This window comes from Onychostoma macrolepis, chromosome 01 (assembly GCF_012432095.1).
Source record: "Onychostoma macrolepis isolate SWU-2019 chromosome 01, ASM1243209v1, whole genome shotgun sequence".
Lineage (NCBI taxonomy): Eukaryota > Metazoa > Chordata > Actinopteri > Cypriniformes > Cyprinidae > Onychostoma > Onychostoma macrolepis.
The window spans coordinates 1,954,798-1,978,308 of record NC_081155.1 but is presented as its reverse complement, the minus strand read 5'-3'; the positions used below and the strand labels follow the sequence as shown (position 1 = coordinate 1,978,308).

Sequence of the window (23,511 nt, the reverse complement as noted above, 5' to 3'; positions counted from 1 at the left end):
ACTGCAAGATTTCTACACTACTCTTCCAGTACCACAGGAGGATCCCTTTGATTACTGGTTGTGCTTGAACCGTACTGCAGACGTCACAGCTGAGTGTCTAAAGCAACAGGGAAAGGTACTAGATAATCAACTGATTGAAGTCACACGCATGTTCATCAGGAATTGTCCAGACTCAGATCTAGCACTGACATTTCGCTCGAAGACCATTGACAAATGGACAGCTTATGAAGTGCAAGAGATCCTGAATGAGTATCATTCCGAAAAAAATCTCAGAGCCACAGGTAAAGGACATAGACCAAGTGAATGTGAAAAGAAATTTTCTGTGAATGAGATGCATGTAAGTCCTAGCACGTGCCCAGTGAAAGTTGAACAGGATTCACTTCAGTCGAAACAGTCGGAGAATATGGCTCTGGAAAAGGTGATTGATATGCTGGAGAGAGTCCTGATGAATAATAGTGGTAATGCACAAGCGACTAAGGAGAACAGGAAAAGAAGTAACTTGCCCAGAATTCCAGGCTTGAATGATGCACCATGCTTAGTTTGCAAGGACGCCTCGCATTCTGCTTTTACTCACTGCAAAAATCATAGGCTTTGTTTCCAATGTTTTTCGCCTGATCATCCAAGAAACCGCTGTCCAAAGGAAAGGAAGGATGCTTCCTCAATCAACCAGCAGTCAAACTAAGTGATCTACGTGTGAGGGAGGATCACGTAGATCTTGAGAGTGAATCTCCCATATCCAGTTTTGATGATTTAATGGATTATGAGTCGTGTCAATTGTTCAGTGATGTATCATCAGACAAAACAGTCATCTTTCAAGGAGTACAAAGAGTCCCAAAAGCTGATAGCTTGTTTTATACGTCCGTTTCAGTTGAGAAGGATCTCATCCTTAAAGCTTTAATCGATAGTGGATCAATGGCGTGTACTATCAGCAGGTCTGCTGAAGAAAGTTTGCTGAAAAGTAACCCAGATATGACAAGTCAGTCAGCACAAGATATTGTTATTGTTGGTTGTGGTGGCCATCAAGTTACTCCTACCGCAGTCTATGATCTTAAAGCTACTGTGTACGGCTGCTCCATGATAATTCCTGCTTTGGTTGTGAAGAGATGATTTTGGGCACAAACGTCATAAAGAGACTTCTGATGCAATTGAGAGAAACCAACAGTTACTGGAAGCTCATGGCTAAGTCAAGTAACAATGAGAGTGAGGAATGCTCTTTGTTTCTATCTCTTTTCTCTAACACAGAAAGATGGAGGGGTGAATCCATACCTGAGAAAGTCGGTACCGTAAAATTACAAAGGAGTGTGACGTTAGAGCCACAAACTGAACATCTGGTTTGGGGTAAGCTACCACAGTCTTCTGTCTTGTCAGTAGGCAGTACCGTTATTGTGGAACCAACAGAGTCCAGAGCGAGACCAAGACAAATATTGGTTGGAAGGGTCATAACACCATTATGGGGAGATGGTTCTATCCCCCTGAAAGTCATCAACCCCACTAATTACAGAGTTGTGTTGAAGAGAAATGCAAAAATAGCCGACGTGTCACCTTGTATTGCTGTTCAAGATTTACCGCTGCCAAAACCGCTTCAGTCAAATCTGCAGTGTATTAAGGAACCCTTACCTCCTCGATCCAGTGATGAGATGAAGCAGGTCTTGAGTGACTTGAACCTTGACGATCTTGATTTGGAGTCATGTGAAGTGTCAGCCCACTGGAGAGACAAGTTGTTACACATTATTGAGAAGTATGAGTCAGTTTTCTCAAGAGACAAAATGGACTGTGGAGAGGCTAAAGGCTTTGTCCATCGGATTAACCTCACTGATGACAGACCTTTCCGTTTTCCATACAGGCGTATACCACCAAGCCAGTATGCCAAACTGAGAACAGTGTTAAATGAGATGGAGGAAAAAGGAATCATCCGCAAGTCACATAGTGACTATGCGTCCCCTCTTGTACTAGTTTGGAAGAAGAACGGCGATCTCAGGGTCTGCACTGACTTTAGGTGGTTAAACGCGAGGACTGTCAGAGATGCCTACCCTTTGCCACACCAGTCCGACGTGTTAGCTGCATTGGGTGGCAACGCGTTCTTCTCAACCATGGATCTTACCTCAGGGTATTATAACGTCCCCCTAGAGGAAGAACACAAAAAGTACACTGCCTTCACTTCCCCATTTGGCCTTCATGAGTATAATAGGCTTCCTCAAGGTCTCTCCAATAGCCCAGCCACTTTCATGAGAATGATGATGTCGGTCTTTGGAGATGAGAATTTCAGCAGTGTCCTCTGTTACCTTGATGATTTGATGGTGTTTGCCCTTCTGAGTCCGTAGCCCTTCAACGTCTTGAAATGGTTCTCTCGCGGTTGTCACATCATAATCTGAAGTTGGCTCCAAAGAAGTGTTGTTTCCTGAGACGATCAGTGAAATTTCTTGGACACATCATAAGCGAAGAAGGGATTAAGACTGATCCTGGGAAAGTTGAGGCAATTAACAAGATTCAAGCTTCTGACTTGATGGAATCTGATGGAAAATCACCATGTCAGAAAAAGATCAGGTCCTTTCTTGGAATGGTTCTGTATTATCAACATTTTATTGAAGGATGCTCAGCAAAAGCTAAGCCTCTATTCAAGCTGACATCAGGTGCAGTTAAAGAGACTCCTGTCACGAAAGGACGCAAATCGAGAAAGAAAGTAAGTTACCTCAAACTATCCCCAGCTGACTGGACAACAGATTGTGAAGAAGCTTTGCACATACTAAAACTGGAACTGACCAAAAATGTAACACTGGCTCACCCAGACTTTGACCAACCTTTCATTTTGTCGATGCATCTTTCGATGGAGTTGGAGCTGTATTGTCGCAAGTTCTGCCAGGTGAAGAGATTGCCAGACCAGTAGCCTTTGCAAGTAGAACTCTGTCTCGCTCACAAATGAACTATCCAGCTCACAGATTGGAGTTCTTTGCCTTAAAGTGGGCTATCTGTGAGAAGTTTAGCCATTGGCTGAGAGGACGGCACTTTACGGCATGGACTGACAATAATCCTCTCACATATATTCTGACTAAACCTCGACTTGATGCATGTGAGCAGCGATGGGTGGCAAAACTTGCTTCTTACAGTTTTGATCTGAAGTATGTCCCAGGAACAAAAATGTTGTCGCAGATGCTCTGAGCCGTGAGCCATTTGTTCAGTCTTGCATAGGACATCGCCTTATTACTGAACCATACTTATCTCTCTTGAAGGATGTCAGTGGTGTTGTTGACAACTCTGTCCAAGAGGCTTTCAAGTGTGCAAGTACCCATCAGGTGGTGCAGGGAGTTGTTGAAGGTTCTCGTGACACAACCAGTGATGGACTCTCACCTTCAGGTTCTTCTGGGAGCCAGGAAGTTTCTGCGTTGTTGACAGCACACGCTACAGGGGGTTTGAGTGAAGTACTGGGGATAGTACTAGCCATCCCGCAACAGTTTGACCCTCCTTTGCAGCACAGCAACATTGTAAATGCACAGGGGCAGGACAGCACCTTGTGTCGGATTCTGTATTACATCGAGAGATGTCGGAAACCATCTAAGAGACACCATGACAAACTTGTTGTCTGTAATGAGTACTATATAAGGTGAAAAGGGATCCGAAGCTAAATAAGAAACTCTACCTGTTTGTTGTACCTGCTTCTTTGAAATCACAAGTTCTTCATGGAATCCATGATGCAGCAGGACATCAAGGACGTAGTAGAACACTTTCACTTGCAAGACAACGATTTTTCTGGGTTGGAATGCAAAAAGATATTGATGATTATGTGAAGAATTGTCGCCGATGTGTGGTTGGTAAAACCTCAGAACCCAATGCTTGTGCTCCGTTAGAAAGTATCCGAACCTCAGAACCCCTAGAACTGGTCTGCATTGACTTTTGGTTGGCAGGGATCAGAGAAGGAAAGTCTGTGGATATGCTGATTGTAACGGATCATTTTACAAAAATGGCCCATGCATTTCCATGCCAGAATCAGTCATCCAAACAAGTTGCAAAAAGTCTCTGGAATGATTTCTTTCTAGTCTATGGATTCCCCAAAAGAATTCATTCTGATCAGGGGGCTAATTTTGAGAGCAAGCTAATCAAGGAACTGTTGACCATGGCAAGTGTAGACAAGTCACATACAACACCATACCACCCCATGGGTAACGGCATTGCCGAGAGGTTCAGCAGGACTCTTGGAAGCATGATCAGGACATTGCCCCCTAAACCAAAATCAAAATGGCCACAGATGCTACAGCAACTTACCTTCTGTTACAACTGCACAGAACATGAGACAACGGGTTTTGCGCCATTCTTTCTTATGTTTGGCAGAGTACCTCGTCTCCCAATTGACGTCCTGTTTCAAAATGTGCTTCTAAATGAGGATGTGGTGGACTACAAAGATTTTGTGTCCAAGCTGAGGACAGACTTATGGAAGCAGCTCACATAGCACGGATGCACACTATGAAAGAACAGGAACGACATGCCAGACTCTATAACAGAAAGGTGAAGGGCTGTCCACTGACTGTTGGAGATCGAGTACTGTTTGCGAACAGAGGTGAAAAAGGTAGAAGAAAAGTTGCTGACAAATGGGAGTCATCCCCCTATGAAGTCATGGTTGTGTATCCTGACATCAATGTTTACAGGATTCGGGAAATCAACTCCGACAAAGTGAGGGGTAGTTCATAGAAATTTTTTGTTACCTGTGAACTTCCTACCAGTTGATGAACCTCAGGAACAGGATGAAAAGGACAATGACGCGAATGATGTAACTGATGTTCAAGGAAACAAAGTTGATCATAATGACAGAACTGCAAACTGGATTTTAAGTAATCCTGATGGTTTTGATGAGGAGGATGGACGTACAAACTGTACAGACTTACCTGATGTGTCTGATTGTGTGTCAGAGATCCTGGACTCTGCAAGTACTGATGCCGGGAACCTGCAGGAAAGAAGTGTCGTCAAAGTGATAGGTGATGTTGAAAGAAGTGATGTAAATGTGACGAGTGATGTTGATTTGCCTGAAGTAGGAGGTCAAGACTCTACCTCAATTCAAGGAGAACGAGTCACGGATGAGGTCACAAAGGAGCCTGTGGTGTGCACACAGCCAAGGCATGTAGAGGCTGCAGTAACTCGAACTAGGCTTGGCAGAGCCATTAAGCCTCCCAAAAGACTGATTTATGAAATGAACAAACAACACATAGACAGTTCAGACTCTACAGTGAGTTCTTTCGTTTATTTGGTTAAAAGCATTTTCACATAAGAAAAAAAGTTACATTTGATTTCATGCTTAAAGTTGAGAATACAAAGGAAATGGACTGATACAGTGATTATAAATCAAATAGTGAGTTAGTACATAATGGAATTTTTGAGGTGTAACAGGCATCTCTTTAGTCTACTATGAGATTGGGGTTAGGCGCCTCCCTTAGTCTTTATGTACTCCTTAGGGAGAATCTATGATTGACAGCTAATTTATGTACCTCATATTATCCATTACTTTATATTTAGTTTTTCTATTCACTGTTGGTTTTTCTTATGTTTTGTCCCCATTAAGCAGGATTTAAGGGGTGTATGTAACGAGATAAATGTTATATACAGTAAATATCAGTTCCTAGGTTCTTTAAGTAATCCTGCATTAATGAGATCGCTTCCTATTGGTTGCGCCGGTGGCGCTATTGCCCAATGAGTTCGAAGAGTCCGCAGCAGAGCTATGGAGAACTGCTGTGGGTGAGTCGTTTTTGTTGTAGCTCCACACTAAAAGTTAAAAATATCGTTTCATGTGAAATGTTAGACACTGGTTGAAAAGTATTGAACATTGTAGACATTGATTGATTTGTGGAGTGTGTTTTCTTTTATATGCGTGTTATTTTGGTACTTTTATTTCCGTTTTGATGTACTCTTTTCCACGTGCGCCATTTTGCCATGTGCTAATCAAGTGAAACGTACTCTGAATAGGTGGAACTATAACGTGACTGAACTCTTCCATTTGTCTCCTACTGCTCTGTGTGCAGGTAATTATTTCTTTATCGTATAATGTTTACGGATTTACTCTGTTTATTCAGTTGTGCATTTTCTGTATTAAGTGTTTCGTGCTAACTGTGTTTTGTAAAGCACTAAATTCATGGTTTTGCTAAGAAATTTCATATTTTCATTAACTTCTTGTACATTGAGTTCCCATAAAATGGATGATGTAAGCTGTGTAATTTATGTACCTCATATTATTCATTACTTTATATTTAGTTTTTCTATTCATGTTATTCGGGCTTGATTTTAAAATGTCTTATACGATCACAAAGCAATAAGTTTGATAAGAAAAAGACAGAAGGAAAAGACAACATTGAATTGTTTAGAAAAAATGTCTGTTTCATTGTCATAGAGAAATTGACATTTCAGATTCCTGTATTTTTGTCTGTTTTGTTTAGAACACCATACTGTTTACTGTTATATTAAGTGCAGCAGAGCTATGGAGAACTGCTGTGGGTGGAACTATAACGTGACTGAACTCTTCCATTTGTCTCCTACTGCTCTGTGTGCAGGCATCCAATAAATTCTAACATCATCCATGTCCAGAGTGTGAGTGCTGATGAAGGGTGGGATAAACCGGGTCAGATAAAAAAAACAAGAAGGTCACACATATATATATATATATATATATATATTTATAAAACAAGTCCCACTCTCCTGCTCCGAGCGGGTCTCGAACCCATGTCTCCGGCATGGGAGGTAGACGCACTAACAAGGAGGCTAAATGGCTGCATCCTCTAGTGTCAGTCACTAGGGGAGTAAGGTTTACCTGCACAGCACCTAGCTGGCCTCCGTTACACTCACCCTCCCTAAACCTCACTCCCATCCGGGTCACTGGCACCATTGATCTCCCGCGTGGGAGGCTAAGTGGCTGAAAAAGAAAAAGTACCGATAAGAGTACCATTAAAGTACCGAATTGATAAGCAGTATCAGTAAAAGTAGTAATACCATTAAAACCTTAACGATATCCCTAGGTGTTATACGAGTTATTAAACAGATATGAAATTTATTACATACGCAGAATCAACAAAGACAAAGGACAAAGACAGAACAAGAAGCCAAATAAATACACGATTATAATCATATATGATTTGTTTAAGTTCTTCCAGCGGTCTCTGGTATTTTCATAAGCATAACGTGTAATTATTATCATGCCGATGGTTAACATACGTAGACTATCGCATGTAATAAATTTCTGCCTCACACAATGAACAGAATTCCCATTGGATAGCAATCGAAAGTTATTTCAGGTACTCGATGGTGTCTGAAGGTTGATTTTAAAACAGTTAAAAAAAAATTCTGAATGTTTTAAATGCTGATTTTAGCTGGTAGCTTGGTATGAAAACACGGGAAATTAGAAGCGGTGCCGACCATCTCCTAACTCGGATAAACTCCGCCTTTGCTCATGACCCCTTCTTTGGCCCCAGTTGGCCCGCTTTGGCCCAAGGTATTCGGTATCAAGCCCTGGAAGTGACAGTGGAAATGTGACTGGCACTGCACATCAGAGTCCTGCATGCGGGCGGGTACCCGCGGGTACCCGACGGGTGAACCGCAAAAATTGACGTAACGGGTGGAATAATATTGACGTGTCGGGTGCGGTGCGGGTGCGGTGCGGGTCGGACTGGTGACAGGCACGGGCGGGTTGTGGGTACAATTATAACCAAGACTATTTCGACTTAATCCAGTACACGCTGATAGGCAGCTCCTTTCAAATTGTCCCGTGCTTGTGTTCGCGCGCTCTGTCTGAAGACCGGGCTTCTACAGCGGGATTTGCAAACACTGAGCACTGTAGCCAATCGACAGCTGTATTGACATTGATTGACAGCTGTAGGTCTAGTGATTACATTAAAGGGAGCGCTCTTTGCTCGCTTTTCTGTAGTTAATCTATTCACAGTTTGAATAAAAGCTTTAGTCCGCAATAGTTTTTTATTGTTTACACGTTGAATGGTGCTTTCTCTCTCTCTGTTAACTTGTTGGGCTGCGTGTGTTAAATGTTATTATTAAATTTATTATTATTTATTATTAAAATATTAACGCATTAACTCAGAATGACTTGTTAATTGCTTGTTACATTAAAAATAAAATAAAGGTGTTTTGTCTGCCTTATGTAGATTTAATGCAGGTGCGGTTCGGTCGCGGTTTTATGTCAAACGGGTCAGGTCGGGTTCGGAATTAAATTAGTGTTGCTGTCGGATAACGGGTCGGGTATTCGGTTAACTACTGCGGGTGCGGGGCGGGTGCGGGTTTATCAAACAGGACCCGTCCAGGACTCTGCTGCACATGCTAGCACACTCGCTTTTGGCCCGACAGTGGAAACACGGCTCATGATGTTTTATTTTTAAGTGATTATGAACATTCTGTGAACATTCCTAAAACTTTTAGATCTTACTGCATCTTTTGATACGACTGATCATGTGATTTTTGTTTCACGCCTTGAGGAAGAGGCAGCTATTCAGGGTACCGCTCTAAAGTGGTTTAGATCATTCTTATGGAATAGAAGTTTCTCGGTCAATTTAGGTCAGGCTTTTTCATCTTCTGCCCCGTTGATTTGTGGTGTCCTTCAAGGATCCATTCTTGCCCCTATTTTATTATCCTCATATATTTTACCTTTAGAGACAATTTTTTTGTATGAGACCTCCTTTCATTTTTATGCAGAAGACACACAAATTTATTTGCCTTCAATCATTAATTGTTTAAAGGAGGTTAAAGCCTGGATGTCGGTGGACTTTTTAAGTTTTAATGAGAGTAAAATGGAGCTTGTTTGGTTTGGGGGTCCTGCTCTGCCTAAACTGAGCTGACCACTTTTTGTAAATCTGCGGTCAAACATTTAGGGGTACTGTTTGACAAAACCTTAAAATTTGATAAACAGATCAATTCAGTTGTTAAATCAAGTTTATTTAATTTATGACTGTTGGCAAAGGATAAAACTTTTCTTTCTTTTACTTGTAATTAAACCGATTGCAAGTAGTCCAGAGTGCTGCCGCTAGGCTTTTGACGGGGACCCGCAAGCGGGACCATATCTCTCCTATTCTGTCTTCTCTGGGCTGGTTGCCAGTCCAGTACAGGATTATAAGCTCCTGGTATTTGTATACAAATCCTTGAATTCTCTTGCATAGCAGAGCTCTTGCAGGTGCACAAGCCTCTTAGAACTTTAAGGTCTTCTGTCCAGTCTGTTTTAATTGTACAGAGAACTCGGTACAAGTGAAGGGGTCATCTGGCTTTTGTAGTGGCAGCATCAAAGAGATGGAATAGTCTACCATCTAACATTAGAGTCGCTCCATCTTTTAACATTTTTAAAAGACATCTGAAAGTGCATCTACTTTGTCTAGCTTTCGAGACTGCATTGTTTTGAGGCATTGGTTTTGTTTGTACTGTTTTTAGGTGTCTTGTCTGTTTTATGATGTTGTTTTCTATATTATATTGGTCCCACTTTATATTAGGTGGCCTTAACTACTATGTACTTACATTTAAATTAATAATTTAGTACAATGCACTTATTGTGTACATACATGTTCTTACATTGTACTTATATTATTAATAATACCTTTATGTAATTACATCTGTAATTAATTTCTGTAATTACATTTATAATTACACTGTTGACCATCCCTTACACCTTAACCCACCCTTAAACCCACCCATACCACCAAACCTGTCCCTAACCTTACCTATATCCCACCTCAATAGCAGCAATAGTGTTTTGCAATACAACATGAACACAATAAGTACATTGCACTTGCATAGTAGTTAAAGCCACCTAATATAAAGTGTGACCGGAATATTTTATTATTGTACAGCACTTTGGTCAACTCTCTTGTTATTTAAATAGTGCGTTATAAATAAATAAACAGAAACTGAACTGAAACTAAAACTGAAACTACGTGTTTGTACCGTCACCTGATCTGCAGAATTAATTTAGTGAATCACTGCTAAATCAACGCAGACAGAAAAATAAAGCAGACAATCAGGAGACGGATTCATTCTGAGTAAATTCAGCCTCTGTGTTTCATTCTGCTGATCTCAATCACATTCATCATTATTCATACTGTCATCAGTTATTCATAAATGAGTTCATGATTAAATGAGTCACAAATGTACTTTTATTCAGTTTGACGATCTGTTTACAATAGAAATATTAAAGCAACCTTATTACTCAAATTATTTTCAAAATTCAGAAAATTGTGTCTCTAATCTAGATTTCTAACTTCTGGATGATAACGAAAAACATGAACTCTTTCTGCACCATTGACTGAATTTTCCAGCAATCCATGTTTTCATTGTTACACAGTAGGAGGCACTACTACACATCTTCTGAAATATTACTGCATCTCTGGATCCAAAAAAACAAGTGAAGAAGCAGCACAAACAAGCAACCAAAGCATTGCTTACACCAGGGGTGTCAAACTCAGTTTGCTCTGCAGAGTTTTGTTCCAACCCTGCTCCAACACACAAACCATTTAGTTTTCAAATACGCCTTAAGAACTTGATTAGCTGGATCAGGTGTGTTTAATTAGGGTTGAAGCTAAACTCTGCTTTGGAACTGAGTTGGACACCCCTGGTTTACACACATCTAAGCTAGCACGATCATCAAACATTAAACAGTATATAAATAAAAAATGCCTAATGTTAGCAAATTAAATGTTGGCCTAGGAAGTGGTTTAGGACTGTGCAAGTCTTGTTAATTTGTTGATGGAAGCAATCGACTCCATCTATGCTTTGATCATTGTTCTAAATCCGATCTGGACATAGTTTTGACAAAAACATGATTTTCTCAGCTTTTTGTTCAAAATGTTGCATTTCATGAAACTTGCATTCAAGTGTTGATAAAAAAAAAAAGAATGCATGAAGCTAGAATAAAATGTTTGTTTGTTTAAAAGCAGAGGCTCTGTTCTTTCTTTTGATATATTGCATGTTCAGATATTCATACACCAAAATATTGTGGGCCATGAAAGTTTTGTGAAAATGATCAAAAATGATGGCGGAATATCAGAAAGAAGATTTACAGAGTGTCTCTCTATCATTTAATCAGAGACACTGTGGACTTCGTTTTAACCCTAAATCCAGCACAGAGGGGTTCAGTGAATGTGGTGTTGAATGTGTGTAAGTGTGTGAGTGTGTGTGTGTCAGAGACGCTGTAGAAGGACAGAGAGCCGGTCGACACGTCCACATACACTCCTACTCTATTAGAGGATGATGGGGCAGGTATATCAGTGTAGGTATTATTGTGACAGACAGTGAATCCATTATTATAGCAGTCCAGACTCCAGGATTTGTCATTGAATCCAAACCAACAGTCATCACTCTCTCCTTTCCTGTTGATTCCTTTATATGACACTGATATAACACACCCTTCACTCCATTCAGTCTCCCAGTAACAGTGTCCAGTCAGACTCTCAACACACAGAACCTGAGGAACATCAAATCTCTCTGGATGATCAGGATACGGCCGACGATCTTTCACACCTGTGATGATCTTGTTCTCATCAGACAGAATGAGTCGAGTGTTTGCTGTGTTTGCATCCAGTGTGAGATCACAGGCATCTGAACACAAGAAGAGAGAAACATCAAGAACAACATAACAAAAGTCAATGAAGACGTGTGTGATTGTGTGTGGTCCTGGTAAACTTATATGTTATTGGGACCAAATGTCCCCATAAGGATGATAATACCAGATGTCTCTGACCTTGTAGGGACATTTTTTTTTTTTTTTTTTTTGAGGAAATTGGCAAATAAATCATTCTAAATTATGTTTTTTGAAAATGTTTTCTGTGAGGGGTAGGTTTAGGGGTAGAGATAGGTTAAGGCATGGGCATAATTTATGGGTGGGACATGTCCCCACCACTTTTTGACAAAGTCGATATTGTCCATTTTTTTAAACATCTCATGGCACGGACGTACCTAATACAGATTAAACATCTGGTGCTAGAAACTGTTGTTTTTTAAATCATGCTGAGTATTTGTTGTGATGTTATTAGTTCTCTTGTGGCTCGTGCACACGAGAGCTTTAATCTATCGCTTAATGACGTTGCGGAGATTATCTATAAATTCTGCCTAAATCACAAAACAAAATACACACAAACACAACCCAAAACCTTTGACTCGCCTAACGAAAATTCTACCACGAGAATGATTATTGTGTATCTATGTATTTATTCACCTACATAAATAATCTTGACACTAATAATATATTTTATTATAGTACATGTGAGAATAAAACTATCACGTTAAAAATGAGTTCGATGTCGATTAACCGCACCCCCTCCCAAACACACACACACACACACTGTCCTGTCCCACCCACTTTTTAAAACAAAGTTAAGCCACTGGGTTAAGGGGATAGAAAATACAATTTGTACAGTATAAAAACCATTACGTCTATGGAATGTGTGTGTGTATATAGACAGTATATACAGCTTTGGAAAAAATTAAGAGACTACTGCAAAATTAGCAGTTTCTCTGGATTTGAATTAATATGTATCTGTTTGAGTAAAATTAACATTTTAAAAAAAAATTTATTCTACAAACTACTAACAACATTTTGTAGCAAATTAGCTTAAAAGGGAATTGTGTATAAATAATTACAATTAATTGTTACAAACAATGTTCGTCCAGCGAACATTCAGTGTAAGTTCATATCAACTCTAAGAAAGGATATTTTCTTGGCCACAGAAAATACTTTCCTAAGTATTAATACATTAGAGCATGTAGTAAGGATCAAAATTGTAAAGAGACATTAATTTGCACGGCAGAACCAGAAACTCATGTAATTTGTGCACAAGAGTTTTATTAACTAAACACAAACGCAAACTAGTCTAACAAACAAACAAACAAACATACAATCACTCATACATGGGGAAAGGGCAAATGAGAGTTGATGGATGAAACCATCAGGAAACCAGAGAATGAAGCTATGAAAAGAGTCAGTTAACCACCTGAATAAAACCATCAGCGCCATTTATAACGGGGTCTATAACTTATACTAAACCTCTGTTTCGTTTAGGTAAATGTACGATATTTGCATTTCCTTTGTATCCGAGGTCCGAGGAGCTTTGGTTGAATGGAAAGTCAAGGCCGCATGGCCTGGCACAAAAACTTAAGCGTCCAGAAGAGTTCTAGCTCATATCCTTCTAGGATCTAACAGAACCACAGACTGAGATATGTTGGAGCCCACCGGGCACGCTGGTACCGGCTCAGGCTCTCCACACGGGCAGCAATCCGGAGATTTGGCAGAAGAGCTTTTGCAGAAGAGAGAGAGGCAGAACTGTGCGTGAGCCCTTTAAGGTCTGAGAAGAGTCATGCCTCTCAGGATGGGCTTGACCAATGAGAAAGGCTGAATTTTCAAGCGGGAGTTTGGAAATACTGGGGGGTTTTATGACCCTTTGTCTGAGAGCATGGTAATTTGCAAAGGGGTTAGATTGGAAGTTGATATACAAACTATTAAAGATTCTTTGGACACTAATATGTTGCATAGGTATCAACATGTAATATTCACTCTCAATTAGATCATCCGAAGACGAATTGATAGAGACCAAAAATTGTATGAGTTAAAGTGATATTACCAAGTGATCTATCATAAGCATGCATAAAACAGTATACAATACACAAAAACATATACAAGAACAGTAATAATATACACTGAATGATATGCGTGTTCATTCAAAGAAAGGTTTTTCTATGAATTAATTAGAGAAGACTTTTTATGGCATAATGTCTTTCCTATAGGAAAAAGGTAGTGAGAGTTGCTCTGCTTGCATTCCTTTGAGCAATAAAACTAGTGTTATCAGATCGGTTGCCATGGAACCGGGGGCCTGAAGTCATTGACAGACATACTGGCACCGAATAGGTGTATTGAGTGAGGGGTCTGTGACTATTTGTTACTCTAATAACTAACTGATTTGTTAAATCAAATGCAAAATTGTGTGTCTGATATGTCCAAATGCTACAATTTCTTCCAAATTTCAAATAAAAATATTGTCATTCAGAGTATGTATTTGCAGAAAATGACAGCTGGTCAAAATAATGAAAAAAGACGCCATGCTTTCAGACCTCAAATTTAAAGAAAACAAGTTCATATTTAACACAATTCTAATGTTTTAACTTCTGAAGAGTTCAGAAATCAATATTTGGTGGAATATCTGTGTCTGTCTGTCTGTGTCTGTGTGTGTGTGTATGTGTGTGTGTGTGTGTGCGCGCATTGCGGCAAACTGTATGCACCAGGTGAAGTTGATCTGCCAATCAGTGGGATAGACAGACTCGGGCTGTGTTCGAAATGGCACACTAGCTTACTGCTTACTGCCCAGTACACAGTGCATACTGCCTACTGTTTTTATTTATATTTTTACTTGATCCAAGCATTGAATTGGGCTGACCAAGCTGAATCCGCCTTCCTTGAGAACATCTTAAATGGATGAACCCTCATTTGTAAACAAGCTGCCAGGCTTCACGGATGAGTACGATGCAGGCCTTCTCGAAGGCTCTGACGATGAGGAGACTATCCCGCATTCCGTAGTGCCTCGGGGTCACGAACCTGCTGCTCTACCCCAATCCGTCCTCATTGAATATTGTGAGCGAGCGGCCGTTCGCCTCAATATCGAATGGCCGGCATTACAAAGTGCCACCGACCAGGAGAGGGATATCTACGATGGGTAGCTCCTGGGACCGCCTCTTGGCCCAAGAAAGCAGCTTCTCCCTGTCCTTCCCGCTTGTACCTAGCACATGAAACACAGTTGGGGAGACCTGCTCGACTTCAAACACGGTCTTGTGGGTCTCGAGGTGAAGGATATGACGGCCCTCGGCATGGTTGACCCCCCCGCCATCGAGCCTTCCATCACCATACACCTCAACCCTTCTCAAGGTGGGCTGCTCGCCCCTCCCAAGTCTGTTCTCCCTAGCAAAATAGACCGGTTCTCTGCGTCCATCCTTCAGGCTTCCTACAAGGCCTCTGCTTTAGCAGTCAGAGCCTTGATCGTCTCCTCTCTGCTTACCAGGCTGAGCTTCTCGAGGGCATGGGTCAGCAGCTGGAGAAAGGGTCAGCCCCTCCCTCGCTCTGGAAAGAGATTGTTACGGTCAACGTTCCCTTCCTCCACAATGCCCGCCAGGCCGTCCAAGCCAGCTCAAACCACCCAGTTCAATGGCTCTTTCCGTCGTCGGTGAGCGCACGCTGTGGGAGCACGAGTGGAGGCCGGTCAAGCCCTCTTCGGCCCTGCCGTCGCCCTTATGCAGCAGTGCTGTGACAACAAAAAGACAGAGGATGACGCTTTTAAGTTACATCTTCCCTGGAAATCAGTGCTGCATCAGGTTCCCCCCTCCATGCCCATCTAACCCGCCTGCAGTGGGTCACAATTTCCAGGTTGCAGTCAGAGCCAAACCTCACGGGAAACGGCCAGCACAGCACTGTAAACCCCCGCCTGCAAAACCGTGGGGGAAAGCATCCTTTGCTGCGGCAAAGAAACCCCCTATTTCCACTACCTCTGATCACAAACGCAAGCAACCAGCCTAATACACGGCCACGGGGGTTTTGAGTCTGGGTTCGAGGGTGGACAGCCCATCGGACACCTGTTCTGCCCTTCATATTCCCCCGTTAAAGAAACGGAGGGTCTCTGTTGAGGAGGTCAGATACCCCCACCTTACTAGTGGGTGTCCACCCTGTGTTCAAAGTGGTTTCACAGTTCCCAGTGTTACCCAGTGTTGTCCATCACACGTCGAGGGATTTCCTATTCTAAATTAAATATAGATGGAAAGTTATTTTTTCCTCTTTTTTTTTCTTTGTTCTTTGATTAATAGACATCACAGCAGCTGGTTATTAGGTTATTTTGGTTGTTATTTCTTTAAAGAGCTGCCGCTGCTGAACGTGACACAGATCTGACACGCATCATATTTTCTGTCAACTCTTTTTACCATTTCTGACACACTTTATGTCTTAAAGTCTCTATTAATAAGCTGATGAGTTGAATCGGGTGTGTTAGATGAGTGAGACAGTGCTAGGATGCTCCAGGACAGTTTTGAAAACCATTTCAGAGACATGTTCTTAAATGTAACTCATATAAAATATTACATGCCTTTCACAGGTTAAAGGCAGCTTTAATCGCCTTTTTGGTAACTTCATGACTTAACTGACCACGACATTGCATGCACATAGTTTATTTCGTGCTTTGATATGAAATGATACAGGCTACAGCATGCGCTGTGAGCACAGTACTGTTTCGCGTTCGTTTGACTCGCGCCTGGCGCTGAAGTGAAGTGGAGTGCGCGACTGAAACGTCTCCTGTTTGATGTGGTCATAATGATGTTCTGTGACCTAATAAATGCACTTCTTGTCAAGAGAAAAAGTGACAAAAACAGCAGTTGTGAGGGGTGGCCAACCCTAGCCCCGCCCCTGCGTTAATTGCGTTAAATATTTTTAATGCGTTAAACTGAAAAAATTAATAATCTGCGTTAACAAGCTAATTTTGAAACCACTAATAAATATATGTGTGTGTGTGTATTTATAGAGGTGCATCTCAAATTAGAATGTTGTTGAAAAGTTCATTTCAGTAATTCAACTCAAATTGTGAAACTCGTGTATTAAATAAATTCAATGCACAGAGACTGAAGTAGTTTAAGTCTTTGGTTCTTTTAATTGTGATGATTTTGGCTCACATTTAACAAAAACCCACCAATTCACTATCTCAACAAATTAGAATACTTCATAAGACCAATAAAAAATAAAAAACATTTTAGTGAATTGTTGGCCTTCTGGAAAGTATGTTCATTTACTGTATATGTACTCAATACTTGGTAGGGGCTCCTTTTGCTTTAATTACTGCCTCAATTCGGTGGCATGGAGGTGATCAGTTTGTGGCACTGCTGAGGTGGTATGGAAGCCCAGGTTTCTTTGACAGTGGCCTTCAGCTCATCTGCATTTTTGGTCTCTTGTTTCTCATTTTCCTCTTGACAATATTCCATAGATTCTCTATGGGGTTCAGGTCTGGTGAGTTTGCTGGCCAGTCAAGCACACCAACACCATGGTCATTTAACCAACTTTTGGTGCTTTTGGCAGTGTGGGCAGGTGCCAAATCCTGCTGGAAAATGTCTTTAAAATCTTTAAAAAGCTGGTCAGCAGAAGGAAACATGAAGTGCTCCAAAATTTCTTGGTAAACGGGTGCAGTGACTTTGGTTTTCAAAAAAACACAATAGACCAACACCAGCAGATGACATTGCACCCCAAATCATCACAGACTGTGGAAACTTAACACTGGACTTCAAGCAACTTGGGCTATGAGCTTCTCCACCCTTCCTCCAGACTCTAGAACCTTGGTTTCCAAATGAAATACAAAATTTGCTCTCATCTGAAAAGAGGACTTTGGACCACTGGGCAACAGTCCAGTTCTCCTCCTTAGCCCAGGTAAGACGCCTCTGACGTTGTCTGTGGTTCAGGAGTGGCTTAACAAGAGGAATACGACAACTGTAGCCAAATTCCTTGACACATTTGTGTGTGGTGGCTCTTGATGCCTTGACCCCAGCCTCAGTCCATTCCTTGTGAAGTTCACCCAAATTCTTGAATCAATTTTGCTTGACAATCCTCATAAGGCTGCGGTTCTCTCGGTTGGTTGTGCATCTTTTTCTTCCACACCTTTTCCTTCCACTCAACTTTCTCAACAAGATTGGATACAGCACTCTGTGAACAGCCAGCTTTGGCAATGAATGTTTGTGGCTTACCCTCCTTGTGAAGGGTGTCAATGATTGTCTTCTGGACAACTGTCAGATCAGCAGTCTTCCCCACGATTGTGTAGCCTAGTGAACCAAACTGAGAGACCATTTTGAAGGCTCAGGAAACCTTTGCAGGTGTTTTGAGTTGATTAGCTGATTGACATGTCACCATATTCTAATTTGTTGAGATAGTGAATTGGTGGGTTTTTGTTAAATGTGAGCCAAAATCATCATAATTAAAAGAACCAAAGACTTAAACTACTTCAGTCTGTGTGCATTTAATTTATTTAATACACGGGTTTCACAAATTGAGGTGATTTACTGAAATAAATGAACTTTTCCACGACATTCTAATTTCTAATTATAAACTGTGTGTGTGTGTGTGTGTGTGTGCGTTTTTTACGCAGGGCGTGTGACGCGTCAGTGTAGCAGTGCTGGAGTAGTAGTGCTTGTAGTTAGCAGCATGCATGCTGCTCCTGCTTGTCACTTTCTGCTCTCAGCTGCTGCCACCGGATAGCCCTTTGTTCTTCAGGGGCGAAAAGAGGAGCCGAGTGTGTAAGTCTCCTCAGCTGGTACATAGCCTCTCCACTGCCAAGATCTCGTACACGCCTCCCCGTGGCACACATGGTAACTGGTCCCTTGCGGTTCCAGGCTAAGTTGTACGGGATCTCGGAGCAGCAGTGGGCCCCAGAGACGTGGCATGCAGCTCCATCGGGTGGAAACGCCCTGATGCCCGTCAACCACTGTCCCAGCTATGGGTAAATAGCCCCAGCTATGGGTAAATAGTGAAGACCCCAACGGCGGCGCAGGCGGAAGATGGTGGTGTGTGAACCATCACAACGGCTGGGAAGGCGGAAGAAGGCAACCCCATAGCCACGTGGGTCAACTCGGGAGGGTACAGTGGCTAGGGGAGCAAACCCTGAAGACAAACCTGCACCTGGGGGCAGGCATAGGCAGAGTCCAACTGACCGGACCACCGGCAGCCCCCTGCAACTTCCTGCCAGACGAAGGTCGTCATGGGTTCTCTCATGCCACTAGAGGTCTATCTGGTAGGAGTGAAGATGGTGGGAGTGAGGACTGCGCACCCACACTCCCACCCTAATCTTTACCTATGCGCAAGCTTCTTGGTGTGGGGAAAATGAACCATAACGGGCTCAGACTCCTCTCCCTCTGTGCAGAGCACCAGCTGGTCATTACTAACACCATCTTCCAGATGAAGAACAGGTTCAAGACCACCTGGCAGCACCCACGCTCAAAACATTGGCATCTCCTTGACTATGTGATTGTCCGTCAAAAGGATAGACAGGATGTTCTCATCACCCGTGTTATGAGAGGAGCTGAGTGCTGGACCGACCACCTCATGGATCCTGACCACCTCATGGTTGGATCCAAGATGGCGGCGCGATCAGACGCAGCGGCTGCTCCAGGTCCCAAAGACGGTGCTTTTTTGTCTTTTAATGTCGTCTGTTCGTCTCCAAATAGTGTAAATTTACCGCTAGTTCATAAGGAAATCACTCCTAAACTCATATATGTTCGCCAAAGACTTTTGGATATCGGCAACGCATACAAAGACCAACTCTCGCCGGTGGCTACTGAGAAGCTACGAGGCCTCTGTTTACTGCTGAAGCCGGACCTCGAGACCGCGGCCTCGCCTACTGTCGCTACCCGCACAAGGCGGCGTCACAAGCGGTGTGAGAGAGGACGGAAGTGCGGAGGTATACGAGCTAGGCTGAGGGAAAACCCCACAAGACCGGCTCTTCCAACACTCATGCTCTCAAACGTTCGCTCTCTGGAAAACAAACTGGACTTAATTCAACTCAGTCGATCAACACAGCGTGAGACAAGGGATTGTTGTGTGTTTGTTTTCACTGAAACATGGCTGAAGGACAACATCCCGGACTCCGCCATTCAGCTGCACGGACTAACTTGCTACCGCAGCGGACAGAGATTCATCACTGTCTGGTAAGACTCGCGGTGGCTTGTGTGTGTACGTCAACAAAGAATGGTGTAACAATGCTGGGGTAGTGACAAAACACTGTTCATCGCTGGTGGAGTTTATGTTTGTGAAGTGTCGACCGTTCTATCTGCCGCGGGAGTTCACGGCCATTGTTATTGTCGCGGTTTACATCCCACCGCGCAAACGCAAAGGACGCGCTCATGAGCTGTACAGCGCCATCAGCGAACAACAAACAAATAACCCCGACGGCTTTTTCATCATAGCCGGTGACTTCAACCACGCAAACTTAAAGACAGTTTTGCCAAAGTTCTACCAACATGTGAACTTTGCAACAAGAAATAACACACTGGACTTTGTTTACACAACAGTCAAGAGCGCATACAAAGCTGAACCCCGCCCCAACCTCGGGTACTCCGACCACATCTCTGTTATGCTAATCCCAGCATACAGACCACTTCTGAAACTGGCCAAACCGGTTCACAAACAGATCCATGTATGGCCAGACAATGCCACCTCAGCACTGCAGGACTGCTTCCAGGACACAGACTGGAACATGTTTAAAGAGGCGGCCCCTACAACAACCACACAGACCTGCAGGAGTACACTGAAACTGTGACTGCTTACATCCAAAAGTGCACTGATGATGTGACAGTCACCAAGACCATCACCACACGCGCCAACCAGAAGCCATGGATGACAGCAGAGGTTCGTGGGCTGCTAAAGACCAGAGATGAAGCATTCAGATCAGGAGATAAAGCAGCCCTCAAACGGCAAGAGCCAATCTGTCCCGCAGCATCAAAAATGCAAAACGGTCATATGCTCAAAAAATCAACAATCACTTCACAGACAGCAGTGACACACGGAGCCTGTGGCAAGCTATTCAGACCATCACAGACTACAAGCCGCCGCCACAGGCCTGTGATGATGACACATCCCTCCCAGATACACTCAACCACTTTTACTCACGGTTTGAAATGCTGAATGACACACCTGCACAAAAACTGCCCACACCTCCCAACGACCAGGCGCTCTGTCTGTCTCCAGCCGACGTAAGGAAGTCCCTATCTAGGATCAACCCACGCAAGGCTGCGGGTCCCGACAACATACCTGGCCGTGTACTGAAAGACTGTGCTGCACAGCTGACAGATGTCCTAACAGATATCTTCAACACCTCGCTGAGCCAGGCAGTCGTCCCCACATGTCTCAAATCCACAACAATCATACCGGTACCAAAGAAATCACCTGTGTCCTGTCTAAATGACTACCGTCCCATAGCACTGACTCAATCATAATGAAGTGCTTTGAGAGGTTAGTCATGCACAACATCAAAACCAGCCTCCCCAACACACTCGACCCGCTCCAGTTTGCATACCGTCCGAACCGCTCACGGACGATGCAATTTCCTCCACTCTCCACCTGGCTCTTACCCACCTAGAAAATAAAGACTCTACGTTAGAATGCTGTTCATTGACTTCAGCTCAGCATTCAACACAATAATCCCACAACAGCTCATAAATAAACTCAACCTGCTGGGCCTTAACAATTCCCTCTGCAATTGGATCCTGGACTTTCTAACCGGAAGACCTCAGTCAGTCCGTGTCGGCCACAACACCTCGAGCACTACCACACTGAGCACAGGTGCCCCACAAGGCTGTGTGCTCAGCCCGCTGCTCTTCACGCTGCTGACCCACGACTGCACTGCCAAGTCCAGCTCCAACCACATCATCAAGTTCGCTGATGACACAACAGTGGTAGGTCTCATCAGCAACAACGATGAAACGCACTACAGAGAGGAAGTGGCACAGCTGGCTGAATGGTGTGGCACTAACAACCTGTCCCTCAATGTGAGTAAGACAAAGGAGGTTGTGATGGACTTCAGGAGAAACTCCGTGATCACCCCCACTGACCATCGACAGCTCGACTGTGGAGAGAGTCAGCAGCACTAAATTCCTGGGGTGCACATCACAGAGGATCTCACCTGGTCCACCAACACCATGTCACTCTCCAAGAAGGCACAACAGCGCCTACACTTCCTCTGCCGGCTGAAAAGAGCAAGTCTCCTCCACCCATCCTCACCACTTTCTACAGGGGCACCATTGAGAGTGTGCTGACCAGCTGCATCACTGTCTGGTACGGGAACTGTACTGCAGCAGACCGCAAGACCCTCCAGCGGACAGTGAACACAGCTGCAAGGATCATCGGTGCCCCTCCCTCCATCCTGGATATTTTCCTCACACGATGCTCCAGCAAAGCCAATAGTATCGTGAAGGACTCAACACCCTCCCACAGTCTCTTCCAGCTCCTACCATCAGGAAGACGGTACCGAGCATCAGAGCCCGCTCTGCCAGACTGCTCAACAGCTTTTTCCCCAGGCTGTGAGAGCCCTGAACTCAAATCACCCCGCCTCTCTGAACCCCATACAAACCCCTACCTCCTGTAACATGTAACGTGCAATTCAAGTGTGCTACACACAGGTGAGTGGGCCTGTACAAACCACCTGTAGTAGCACACTCTCCTCCTCTATGCGCACTAGTCACTTTCCACACACACTGCTGTGTGTACACAAATCCCACAAAAGAACTCAGTAATATATGTATGTTTACATGCTCATGCACTACAAATCATCCTGCACTGTTCCCCAGCCAGCTGCTTGAACTCAATGTTTCTCCTTGCACATGTACAGTATTTATCTGAAGCATTCGTATAGTTTGTATAGTTTGTATTTTTAGTTTGTATAGGTACTTTTTATAGATAGTATATTTATAGTCAAAATCTATCAGTAGGATAGTTGTGTATAGGTTTATATTGTCTTACTCCATTGTTGTATGCCTGTATTTATGTAGCACCGTGGTCCTGTGAGGCACGACATTTCGTTCCACTGTATGCCCCCGCATGTAGCGGAATGACAATAAAGCTCAACTTGACTTGATGGTCAGATCCAATCTACTCATGAGCATTCAACCCCGTAGCCCGAGGACTGCCTCACACAAGAAACTTAACTGCACAGCGCTGAACAGCCACACCACCAAAGACAACCTTCGACGGCACCTTGCTGAAAACCTTAACAAGATCCCGGAAGAATCAGCCGACTGGCCAGCTTTACGCCAGGCTATTTATAACGCAGCCTTGGAGGCGCTCGGCCAGTTAAAGAAACATCACCAGGACTGGTTCGACTGTAACTCAGCCGAGATACAGTCACTCCTAAAAGCCAAGCATGAAGCCCACAAAGCTCTCCTGTCCTGCCCTGGATCTCCCAAACTTATAACCTCCTTCACTGCTGCAAGAGCAGAAACCCAGCAAGCCCTCCGGACTATGGAGAACACCTGGTGGGTGCAAAAGGCGCAAGAAATCCAGAACCTGGCAGACTGCAATAACACTCATGGATTTTACGATGCCTTAAAAGCATTGTATGGCCCCAGGAAACGGGCGATCGCCCCAGTCCGATCAGCTGACGGGTCCACACTCTTCAAGGACCGCCACAAGATTCTTGCCCGTTGGGCAAATCATTTTGAGAGTCTCCTCAACCACACCAACCCCGCTGACTCACATATCCTGGATAATCTGCCAGACCTGCCACCAACCATGCACCTGGACACCCCACCACTTTACTCTGAACTCCGGCAAGCCATTGCAGGGCTGAAGAACAACAAATGCGCTGGACCCGACGGAATCCCTGCAGAGGTTTTCAAACACGGAGGATACATCCTCACGCGCCGTCTGCACCTCCTGATCCAAAACATCTGGGAACATGGGACCCTCCCACAGGACTGGAAGGATGCTAATATTGTGGTCATTTACAAGCAGAAAGGAGATAGAGCAGTCTGCGGTAACAGCCGCGGGATATCGCTCCT

General features: G+C 43.5%; 1 protein-coding gene across 1 annotated transcript; it reads left to right on the top strand.

The window, feature by feature from the left end:
* Positions 1-18,063: 18,063 nt before the first annotated feature.
* LOC131536285 (uncharacterized) lies at positions 18,064-19,864 on the top strand. The gene is made up of 2 exons (XM_058769114.1): positions 18,064-19,602; positions 19,852-19,864. Exons 1-2 carry the CDS (start codon positions 18,815-18,817, stop codon positions 19,862-19,864), a joined length of 801 nt encoding a protein of 266 aa, XP_058625097.1. The 5' UTR covers positions 18,064-18,814.
* The last annotated feature ends 3,647 nt before the right edge of the window (positions 19,865-23,511 follow it).

Coding starts and splice junctions, on each gene's coding strand:
- LOC131536285 (XM_058769114.1), top strand. CDS start 18,815: ATGCGCAAGCTTCTTGGTGTGGGGAAAATGAACCATAACGGGCTCAGA.